Below are 12,134 nucleotides of genomic sequence, written 5' to 3'. Positions count from 1 at the left end.
CCTGTATGGGAACACGCCCTAAGTTTGGTTGGCTGCAGCTCTGCAAACTCGGTGATCGCGCTGAGGCTGTGCAGGTGGTGCTGGCGGGCATCTTGTGAAGAATGTGGGGCCATCCTGATTTTACGAAGGACTTGCATTAGCCTGCAGTATCTGCATGGTTCTGGGGAGGGTAGAGGGGGTTGGCACCAGTTCAAATGAAGTAATTTCCCCCCCCCCTTGTTTTTCCTAGAACAAATAGTGGAGAAAGACGAGGGACCATACTACACCCACCTGGGATCAGGACCAACAGTGGCATCTATCAGGGATCTCATGGAAGACAGGTATGTCACGAATGGTTTGCAGCAAGTGAGACAGGTGGAGTAAAATCCCCCCCTCCTGTGCAGAGGGCCCTGTGGAAGAGGGGCTATGCTGAATCAGTGCATTCCTTAGCTTCCCCGCCCCTGCCTCCTCCACAGCTGGGGCTGCTCACTTTTCTGCCTTGCAAAGGACCCCCTGGGAAGAGGGGGGCGATTGCAGATGCTTCCAGTGCCCTCTGCTGGTCATGCTGCCGCTGAGGGCCCTGTGCCAGGGGCTGTAGCCACATCACCCCAGGCGGAATCTAACCCACGGGCATCTTCCAGGAAGGCTGGTGTTGTCGCCCAAGGTAAAGGCTGATCTGGGCAGCAGAGTGTCCCGCTCTGATGCTGGGCTTGGTGGCGGAGCAGGCATCGTGTCTGTGCCAGGGCAAACAATTCCTCCAATTTATCAGGCACAGCTAGATTCTTCTTCTGCACCAGGCATGCATGTCACCTCGGCCCACCGCTTCCCCTCCAGCTGGCGTGGTGCTTGTGGACAGCGTAAATGGGAAGCTGAAAAGCCGCCTCCCCTCCCCGCCGTCCCCAGGCTTCCCCCTCCACACATGTTCTACTTGTGCTTGAATTCACCTGCCTGTTGGTTGCGTTATCCCGGGATGGCGACGCAAGATGGGGCATGGGATTTTTGCTCTCCCGGCTAGAGTTCCAGTGAAAGTTGTCCAGGATTGTCTGGGTTTGTCAGCAGTACCTGGGAGAGGTGGTGGTGAATACAACTTTCACAGGTCCCTGAAGGGTGTGTCTGCACTGCCAACCGGAGGCATGAATGCAGCACTGGTGGATACACCTGAGTTATCTTTGATCCAGATCTTTGGGGGTGGGGGCACCCTAGCATGTACCCAAAGTCCCTGGTAGGGAGGGATGCTGCTTCTGGGGGGTTTCACTGCTATTGTTAACTCTAGTGTAGATCAGTCTATGACACGTACAGCGGTCGCACCACCGACTGCACATAACCTAAATCACCGTGGCCTTGGCTAGACCAGGATTCAGAGTTGGTAAAGGGCGTTAACTGACATATTCTGCTTAACACTCTGGAAAGTCTAATGAAGGCACGGCACCCTGCCTTGAACATGGGCTAAGGTGGTCAAGGGAAAGCCATGATGGGAACTAGATGCCTGTGGGAAACCACACTGGTTAGTCCAATTTGCTGCAGGGAGTCACTTCAGGCTTGGGTTGGCCAACCGGTTTGCTTTGATTCCCACAGCCAGGGCTGGCAGGGCTGCTGGCAACTCATGCACTGCCTGGGTGCACATCTGCATGGTACGCCAATGAGTATCGCATGACGAGACGTATCATTTGCCTCCCACAGACAGTTCAACAGCTGCCAAACTAAGCAACCGGCCAAGGGCAAGTCAAAACCTTTCACGGTTACTATTCGTTATGACTGCGGTCAAGTCGGTGAAATTGGCAATAGAAAAGACCAATGGGGTCACCCAGCCTGTCCCTCTGCCAGGGCAGGATTCTTTCCTACTGTTCGCTCTCCAGTGTAGTCCAGGATTTTTGGCGATGGTTGTTTTTTGTCTCAAGCAACAGGGCTCCCACCCCTTCCTCTGGTGGAGACTGTACAATCTCACTGGTAGCCAGAGCCTGCTCGCTGCTAGTTATGTGTAAATTTTTCTGAGTCTGGCTGTGTTAGGTCCTACCATTAATAGATCTTGCTGTTAGGAAACATTTTTCCCTTTGCTCAATTTCATCAGATATTGCAGGGTCCTACCACCCAGTTCTACCATCTCCTGCCTTGGTTATTGTACCCTGGACATATTTGTGCAGCTGAGTTGTCTCCAGACCCACATCCTCCCCTTTGCAGATTGAAAAGGAGGGGAAGAGACTTACGAGGACAGACACATGTTGCCTGAGCTGGCTAATTTTTCAGGGTGGTGTTGCTTTCCAGCAGCTGTAATGTGGGGAGTTGGGAGGTAGCACCTTGCAGATCGCAAGGTGGCTGTGCAGCCGGACGGTCAATTGGAGTTAAATGGGAGATCTCTGCCCATCCATGCACCAGGACCCTGGTTTTTTGGGTTAGTCCCCTGCCTAAGCAAGTCCCCTGCTCTCCTCCTGCCTGCACTGAGCATCATTCTCTTCAGTCCCCTGCCCATCCCCTGGTCAGGAAAATCAAAAGCAGGTGGTGCTGCCTTGAGAGCCCAGCTTGCCATGACTTGGGGCCATGGGCTCAGCAACAAGCCCTCAGGTTGGGCACCGAAAATCACTAGAGGAAACCCTCAGCCACTGTACACACCTGCCATGGAGGGGCTGCTAGCAGCTGCTTGGGGAGCATGTGCGCTCCCTTGCCCCCCGTCCTGTGTCCCACCGAGGGGCTGGGATGTTTGGATTTGGCAGGGAAAGGTCGGTGTGCTAATCTCAGGCTAATCTAATCGAGCCCTTCAGGACTGGGAACGCAGAGTAAAGTCCTGGCCCCATTGCAGGCCAAACTCCCACAGACGTCACTGTGGCCAGGATTTCACCCTGGGGTTGGAGATGGGGATGATACTAGCCAGGGGGAGGGGATCGGCTTTGCACCAGTTGTGCTCCCCCTGGGTTCTGGATTACTCTAGGGGCCAAAATCCCTCCCCTCTTTCCCCCCGGCCTAACCAAACAGGGCCCATCTCATCCTGGCTGTGGCAAAGCCCAGAATCCTGCTCCAGGCCTGTCCCTATGTTATGTCTTTGGTGGCCCTACACTAATGCCTGCTCAAGGGAGGGATTTCTCTCCCAGCCTATTGCAGCAGGGGCCCCTGTATGCTGTTGAAGAGGAATGGGGTGTGTGTGTGTTGGGGGGTGGGGTAGATCCCTGCCATAGCGTTGGCGAGTGTTTAACTAATGGGGACGAATGGGCTGGTGTCGGATCTGCTTGTTCTCCATTGTGCAGCATGCAGAAATAAGCCTGCAGGGGGGAAAGCGGCAGAGTACCACGCAGGCAGGTGGGGCACAGATTAACTGGGTTACACCCCTGGGATTGAGTCACGGCGCTGAGTCAGCCAGAAATAGAGCATCACCAGGGTTGATGGCATTACGTCACCGACCGTGGAGGCACAGTGATTCACGGGGAACAGGCGTGCTATGGAAAGGAACCCACAACCCCCTGGGGGAGCGCGTAATTACTGACTCCACATGACCACCCTCACAGCCAACAGACATTGATCCTGATCCTGATCCAGAAAGGTACCAAACACTCCTGAGAGGTGTTGACTGACCTCAACTCCCATGCAAGTCAGTAGCGCTTGGCAGGATCGGGCCCCTAATGAGGCATAAATCCTTATTGGCTTGGAGTCTTGCCTCTGCCACCAACTGTATCATCTTTAAGCAAGCCACATATTAAATCGCTCTGCCTCAGTTTCCCCATGTTCCTCGCTTCCCAGAGGGTGTTGTGAGGTTGAAGTTAGGGAATCTTTGTGAAGTGAATTGAGGTCCTTGAATAGAAGGGGGAATGCAAGTGCAAATTGTTTTAAAAAGTGAAATCAACAGGCTTTGTTACTTCATGTTCTCAGTCTGGGCTTGTGGGAATTAAATTTCCTGCCCATCAGCCTGTGTAGTGAGCGCCCCCTGTGGATTCTGGAAGCTTTGCAGCTCAGGGCAGTAGAAATTCACCCGCACTGTTTCAGCAGATAGTCTTTTCATAGCAGTAATGTGAAGTTTTATGGTGTTTTTACACCTGCCTGCACTTCTAGGTCAGGAGTACAGCATTTGCAGCTTGGGAATGACTTGAGCATCAGAATGGCACGTGTCAAGCCAGGCTGTGTACTCGGGTCGGGGTAGATCTGGAAAGCACTGCACTAGCGCGAGTGGCTATTTGCCAGTTCAGCTGAGAGCACAATCTGGTCCATTGGGCACCATAAAGTTGTTCCTTGAAAAACTCCCACCAGGAATCCCAGTGTGCATAAGGGTGTCTGAGCTCCATTCACTAAATGGGCTAGATTTAACTCAAGGATGGGAGTGGACATGTTCTGTCCTCCCCAGCACTGGGGCTAGGTTTTCTCCAAAGCACCCAGCATTGGTCCTCACTCTGCTTCCAGTGATATCAATGATAAAGCTCCCATTGACTTTAGCGGGGACAATGCTGAGCGCTTCAGAAGATCCCTCCCGAGATGCGCAGCAGCAAGTTTTGGTCTGTCGGATGCCCTAATTTCCATCGCTGGAGCAGGCAGGTCATTGTAGGGCAGGTTTAGGACCTGGGGTGGCAGGGTCCTGGGTGACCGATGCCTGGGGAGCCAGGTGAAACAGCACCCAACAACTACTGCTGGCTTAGGCACTGCAGGAAGTACCGCCCAAAGAAGCTAGAGAGCAGAACCCTGCAGCCGCCTGATTGGTCAGCACCAACTATTTAAAGGAGGATGCTGTCCCAGGGAGCTGTCTGAGGCACAAAGCAGACTCTGGCTTGCTACTGCTACTGACCTCATCCTTCACCCCGTTTTGGTCCTGATTCCTGCCTTTGACCCTCTCCCAGCTCGACCTTTGTTCCAGTTTCCTGACTCAACTTGGCAACTAGTTGTGACTGCTGCCTTCGACGCTGGCCCAGCGGACATCACTGTCTATGCCCCGGCCATTACGGTCGATGGGGCCCGGGGAATGGAAAGGTCATGCTGGAAATTGCCTCCTGTTCTCAGCTGGCTGCCAGAGAGGATGACCGCACAGGCCAGGAGCTGCAAGCCTATGGGCGCTCACCTGTGTTTAAAACCCTTGATCGTGACCAACTGCGAGTGGTGGTGACGATGCATTCTCCTGCTTAGTCTCAACTGCAGTTCCTACAACAGCTGCTTCCATTTCCTCACCAGCCTCCTGGCCACCATTCCCCAGATGCCAGGGCGAGCTCTGGACTTGCTTTGCGGTGGTGAAGCAGGTAGTTATTAGGAAAGTGAGACGCTGAGTCTTGCCTTTACGTTCCCCCTAGTCTTCTTCGAAGTGTGGTATCTGGACAGCGTCTCTCTTGAGTCAGTCAGATGTAAATGGATAGCTGTAGAGCAGATTAATGAGACGTACACACCAGCTGCTGCTGCTCAACTCTTCCCATCTCTGTCCGTGTTCCTCGTGAATGAGGGAGATGAAATCCAGTCCAGGAAGTTCCCATCCACCCTGTAGATCAGGAACATCTGAGCTTGGGAGCCGAGCAGTGGAGAATTCTGCAGGGCCGATGAGCTGCCTGGCTCCATCCTCTCTTGCTGGTGCCATTTGCTTCTTGAGGCTTTCAGCTGAGAATGGAATAACTAGGCGGGTTAATCAGCATCAAGGGAATGGCCAGCCATTAGATTAGCTTATTTGTTGGGTCTTAGTGGAAGTGCCTGTCAAGGGGAGGGCAGTGCTTTCGAGGCAGGAGGATACAACACTGTGAGATCATGAGATGAAGAGCTGGGCAGGTTGTCAGCTCTTTGGGGGCAGGGACTGTCCTTTTGTTCTGTGTCTGTACAGCGCCTGGCACAACGGGGGCCGGGGCTGGGGCTTCTAGGGGCAACCACGCTATAAATCATAATATGCTTCTGTGCAGTAGAGATGTGCTGCAGTTTGCTCTGGCTTTCCAGTTATGCTGATGCATGAGATGGAGCCTTGTGCACAATGTGTCCTTGTAAACTTGGGTGTCTAGGATTTCACAGCCGTTGCTATGCAACGGGGACAGCACTCAGGTCCTCCTGTTCCAGACGATGAACCGCTGCTGCTTGGTCTAAAGCAGTATGGGACCTAAGCCACGCGGATAAGCAGTTCTGATTCCTTCCCTCAGAGGGCAGTGGTGTGCATACCTGCCGCCCACTTCACAGCAATATCTCATCTAGATGAGTAGCAATTTTACATGGAGTGGAAATCCCATTTGTCTACAGTGGGAACTGCAAAGCAGCAGCGTCTTTCGCTGAGCCTGTCCACTTTGCAGATCTCCCCTTCTCAGTGGAGTTTGCTGGCATTGCCTGGGAATTCATAGGAATTGCCAAACTGCATTTGACCCGAACTCAGTCCATCCCAGTGTCCTGTCTCAGATGGTGGCCAGCACCATACGCCTCAGAAGAAGATGCGAGAACCCTGCAGTAGCAGGCATGGGATCATCTGCCCTCCACATTTGGTCTGATCCTGACCCCCAATAGTTAGATTGGCTCAAGCCTTGAAGCATAAAGGTTCATATCCCTTCCAACACTTTTGCTGGCATTAATATGATAACTCTGAATATTCATATAAACGCCCAATTCCTTTTTGACTCTTGCTCAGTTCTTGGCCTCAGTGACTTCTCGTGGCAATGAGTTCCATTGGCTAATGATGTTCAGTGGAATCTAGGCACCCAACTGCCATTTGTCCATTTGAAAATCTTCCCCAGGAGCAGGGTGTGTTGCAGACTGTTATGCGCACATCAGCTGAAGGTATTATTGACAGTTATAAGCTATGGTTGTAAAGCAATCTCTTGACCTATTTTTATGTCATTATTGTAGTGCCTAGGGACCGACCAAGAATGGGGCCCAGTTGTGTTAGGTGCTGCACATACACATAATAAAAGGCAGTCCCTACAATCTAAAGAGATAAAACAGATAAAGGGTTAAGGGGAAAGGGTTTAACATACAGGCGGAGTAATTAGAGCGATGGTTTGCAAATAGTTCCGCAATTTTGCAATTGATCGCCCATGTATTAAAACACCCCTCTGACACAAATTAACCTCTTATCAACTGTTTACAAATGTCCCCGCCCCCCACGTAAAGAGTGACCAAAGTGCAGTCACTTCGGCTCTATTTTTTTGCATCAGAATGCCCCCAGCCTGTCTTTTTGTGTCCCCGTCCTGCTCCCCTCCTACCACCGGTTTCCAACATCTGTAAAATCTTTGAAGCGCCTGGCTGTTCTGCTGGCACAATGGCTGTGTGGGTGCGTTCACCCATGAACATCAGCCGGGGCATGGGAATCCTTGTTTAAAAGTGTCTCGCTAGCAAAACTCGGCAGGGCCGTGTGGGCCGGCTCTCTTCCCGCGGGGGTGACGGATCGTGCTGGCTTCGGGAAGCGGGGCGGGAGGTAGCTGGCATAGTTAATTAGTGCTTCCAGGAAGGAGGAGAGTGGGAAGGTTAATCTGTGCTGATTAGCTCCAGCGAAAACCCCAGGTTGCCACGATCAGTTAGATGAGAGGGTCTAACAGGGCACTCTGGTCTGTGTGCCAGAGGGGAAGGAATGAAGAGACAAAGGGTCTCTCCCCCTGGTGTATGTCGGAAGGAACGCTATTGAACTCGCTGGGCATGATTCAGCCCTCAGTCCCACTGATCGGAGGCCAATGGGATAACACCAGTGTAGGACTGATATGAGGGCAGAATCAGAAATTAGGGCCTCATCCTGCAAGGAGAGTGTAAGGGCAAGAGTAGGGGATGGGGACTTAAAGTGGTCTCCCTCAAAATTATGTCCTTTCCCTGGCTGCGATAAAATGGACCCGATCCTTTAAATACCCCAGGTGCTCAGTGTGACTCAGGGTACGTCCATGCTTGGAGGGAGGTGAGCGATTCCCAGCCTCCCCCAAGGTCCAAGTGTAGACATATCTGAAGTGTAGCTCCCGAGAATGAGAGGAATGGGACGCAGCTCTGCTGGGATAACGCATTGTGCTACCAAACCAACGTATGTGTTGGAGGGGTGGGGGTGAATGCTAGGCAGAATTTCAGGTGTCCTTAGGCCTTAGTCTTGCTTCCCAGCTGCAGATCCCTAGTGTAGACACGATTTGCACAAGTGCAGCACGATTTGCACAGGTGCTGCTATGTCTCAAAATCTCAGTGTAGACGGGACCTCGGCTGACTTCAAGCGGGGTGGCTAGGGAGAGGCGATTCAGACCCAGCATGGGCTGTAGTGGGGAAGGCACTTGGCTGCGCAGCAGATGGGTTGCGTGGGGTGAGTCACGCCCATCTGATGTGGTTAGACACCAGGGCTAGTTTGGTTTGTGTCCAGCTCCCATCCTAGCAAGAGTAAAACCACAAATGATTTCACACAGGCCACGGATCAGCCATTAGCTGGTTGCTCTTTGCAGGCAATGCGGACTTGGGTTTACCGGTAGCTAAGCGTTGCAGCCACCCTCCCTCTGGGAATCATTCTGGTCGTGCAGTTAGGCACCGAGGACTCTTGTTGCACTGGCCCACGGTCTCAGACCCCTCTAATGTGCAGCTGAAGCCCTGTCCTCTCGCTCCTTCTCTATGCTGGGTGGAGAGAGAGGAAAACAGGGGAGGGGAGAGCATGCCTCGCGTGCCTTGGGAATAAGTAAGGCTCCCAGGAGTTAACATAGCTGTGAGGTCTGCGATCTTCTGCTCTTGGAGTCTGGATATTTACCCATCTCCTCCTCCCCTGAGAAGTCTGAGGGAAATCCATCCGCACCCATTTGCGTGGCCAGCACAGAAGAGCTGAATCGTGGCTCAGAGAGGGGCTGCTCTGCTCTCACATTCGTGGAACCGGGTGAAATTCGGGGGTTAGATTCAGACCCGAGCACCAGCTGGGTCCCACTGTTTGGAGGGTGTAGGTGGTGCACAGACCTCTGTGCAAGCACCCTTCACGAGGGGGGAATCTCACACCATGTGAACCGCAGTGGGGGCAGGGCTGATTTCTGCACAGGGAAGTGAGAAAGAAAGTGTGAAACACAAATGGCCGTGTGAGTGAAAAGAAACATTAATGATGCAGTGGGCTTGGGATTCAGGAGACCTGGGTTCAATTCCTGGCTCTGCCATTGACCTGCTGGTTGACCTCCAGCAAGTCACTTCCCCCCCTCCGTGCCTCAGTTTCCCCATCTGTAAAAAGGCAATGATAATACTGACCTCCTTTGCAAAACGCTTTGAGATCTATGACTGAAAAAGTTCTATAGAGGAGCTAGGAATTACTGTTGTTGTTCTCTTTCTGTTCCTTTAGGGACAGTATGTTTTTTTTAAATCACATCCATTTTGGCAACTCAGCGGGTGCTGATTCTTTTTTGGCATGTGTGATGGGCTGGATCACAGAAACCCCCTTGGGAGCTGCCAAGACTACTTTTGCCCCTGCTTTCCAGCCCAGTCAGCTTAGGACTTCAGTGCCCTGCCTGGTTTGAGCCAGACCCGCTAGCCTGCTGCAAACCCAGACCCAGGCCTGAACCACGTCCCCTAACAGCTGTAAGCTCAATTGAAAGCAGTTTGCAGAAGTGTGTCCGTCTTTAACACTCAGATGCCCAACTCCCAATGGGGTCCAAACCCCAAATAAATCCATTTTACCCTGTATAAAGCTTATACAGGGTAAACTCATAGATTGTTCGCCCTCTATAACACTGATAGAGAGAGATGCACAGCTGTTCCCCCCCCCCCCGCCCAAATATTAATACATACTCTGGGTTAATTAGTAAGTAAAAAGTAATTGTATTAAATACAGAAAGTAGGATTTAAGTGGTTCCAAGTAGTAACAGACAGAACAAAGTGAATTACCAAGCAAAATAAAATAAAACACACAAGTCTATGTCTAATCAAACTGAATACAGATAAAAACCTCACCAGTTCCAATAAGCTCTCTTTTACAGACTAGCCTCCTTCTAGTCTGGGTCCAGCAAGCACTCGCACCCCCTGTAGTATCTGTCCTTTGTTCCAGTTTCTGTCAGGTATCCTTGGGGATGGAGAGGCTGTCTCCTTAGCCAGCTGAAGACAAACTGGAATGGTCTCCCACAGGCTTAAATAGACTTTCTCTTGTGGGTGGAGACCCCCCTGCTCTCTCCTATACAAAGTCCAGCTCCAAGATGGATTTCTGGAGTCACCTGGGCAAGTCACATGTTCATGCATGGTTTCAGAGTAGCAGCTGGGTTAGTCTGTATCCGTAAGAAGAAAAGGAGGACTTGTGGCACCTTAGAGACTAACAAATTTATTTGAGCATAAGCTTTCGTGAGCTACAGCTCACTTCATCGGATGTTCATGCATGACTCACAGTTATTACAGGCAGAAGCCATTGCCCACATGGCATCTTGAAGGTCTCAAGGAAGACTTCTTATGTGGATTGGAGCATTCCAAGATTGTTCCTTAAAAAGAACAGGAGGACTTGTGGCACTTTAGAGACTAACAAATTTATTAGCGCATAAGCTTTCGTGGGCTACAGCCCACTTCATCGGATGCATAGAATGGAACATATAGTAAGAAGATATACACACACACACACACACACACACACACACACACACAGAAGGTGGAAGTTGCCATTCAAACTGTAAGAGGCTAATTAATTAAGATGAGCTATTATCAGCAGGAGAAAAAAACTTTTGTAGTGATAATCAAGATGGCCCATTTAGACAGTTGACAAGAAGGTGTGAGGATACTCAACTTAGGGAAATAGATTCAATATGTGTAATGACCCAGCAACTCCCAGTCTCTATTCAAACCCAAGTTAATGGTATCTAGTTTGCATATTTATTCAAGCTCAGCAGTTTCTCGTTGGAGTCTGTAGAAGCCCTCTACACCAACATTCCACACAAAGATGGACTACAAGCCATCAGGAACAGTATCCCCGATAATGTCACAGCTAACCTGGTGGCTGAACTTTGTGACTTTGTCCTCATCCACAGCTATTTCACATTTGGGGACAATGTATACCTTCAAATCAGCAGCACTGCTATGGGTACCCGCATGGCCCCACAGTATGCCAACATTTTTATGGCTGACTTAGAACAACACTTCCTCAGCTCTTGTCCTAATGCCCCTACTCTACTTGCGCTACATTGATGACATCTTCATCATCTGGACCCATGGAAAAGAAGCCCTTGAGGAATTCCACCATGATTTCAAAAATTTCCATCCCACCATCAACCTCAGCCTAGACCAATCCACACAAGCGGTCCATTTCCTGGACACTACTGTGCTAATAAGTGATGGACACATAAACAACACCCTATATCGGAAACCTACTGACTGCTATACTTACCTACATGCCTCCAGCTTCCATCCAGGACACACCACACAATCCATTGGTCTACAGCCAAGCTCTGAGATACAACCACATTTGCTCCAATCCCTCAAACAGAGGCAAACACCTACAAGATCTCTATCAAGCATTCTTACAACTACAATACCCACCTGCTGAAGTGAAGAAACAGATTGACAGAGCCAGAAGAGTACCCAGAAGTCACCTACTACAGGACAGGCCCAACAAAGAAAATAACAGAACGCCACTAGCCATCACCTTCAGCCCCCAACTAAAACCTCTCCAACGCATCATCAAAGATTTACAACCTATTCTGAAAAATGATCCCTCACTCTCACAGATCTTGGGAGACAGGCCAGTCCTCGCTTACCGACAGCCCCCCAACCTGAAGCAAATACTCTCTAGCAACCACACACCACACGACAAAAACAATAACCCAGGAACCTATCCTTGCAACAAAGCCCGTTGCCAACTCTGTCCACATAATGATTCAAGTGACACCATCATAGGACCTAATCACATTAGCCACACCATCAGGGGCTCGTTCACCTGCACATCTACCAGTGTGATATATGCCATCATGTGCCAGCAATGCCCTCTGCCATGTACATTGGTCAAACTGGACAGTCTCTACGTAAAAGAATAAATGGACACAAATCTGACCTCAGGAATCATAACATTCAAAAACCAGTAGAACACTTCAATCTCTCTGGTCACTCAGTAGAAGATTTAAGGTGGCAATTTTGCAACAGAAAAGCTTCAAAAACAGACTCTAACGAGAAACTGCTGAGTTTGAATTAATATGCAAACTAGATACCATTAACTTGGGTTTGAATAGAGACTGGGAGTGGCTGGGTCATTACAGGTTTCAGAGTAGCAGCCGTGTTAGTCTGTATTCGCAAAAAAGAAAAGGAGTACTTGTGGCACCTTAGCAATTAAC

At 50.6% G+C, this 12,134-nt stretch overlaps 1 protein-coding gene across 7 annotated transcripts in view; it reads left to right on the top strand.

Moving 5' to 3' along the window:
- TET3 (tet methylcytosine dioxygenase 3) overlaps window positions 1-12,134 on the top strand; it is a 161,964-nt gene that overhangs the window by 124,247 nt on the left and 25,583 nt on the right. For all 7 annotated transcript variants that reach the window (XM_043503189.1, XM_043503188.1, XM_038384727.2 and 4 more), the window contains one exon: window positions 230-320. In XM_043503189.1, coding sequence (XP_043359124.1) covers window positions 230-320 — 91 coding nt within the window. The remainder of the gene's footprint in view (window positions 1-229; window positions 321-12,134) is intronic.

This window comes from Dermochelys coriacea, chromosome 26, assembly GCF_009764565.3.
Source record: "Dermochelys coriacea isolate rDerCor1 chromosome 26, rDerCor1.pri.v4, whole genome shotgun sequence".
Taxonomy (NCBI): domain Eukaryota; kingdom Metazoa; phylum Chordata; order Testudines; family Dermochelyidae; genus Dermochelys; species Dermochelys coriacea.
This window is presented reverse-complemented; position numbering and strand designations above follow the sequence as displayed.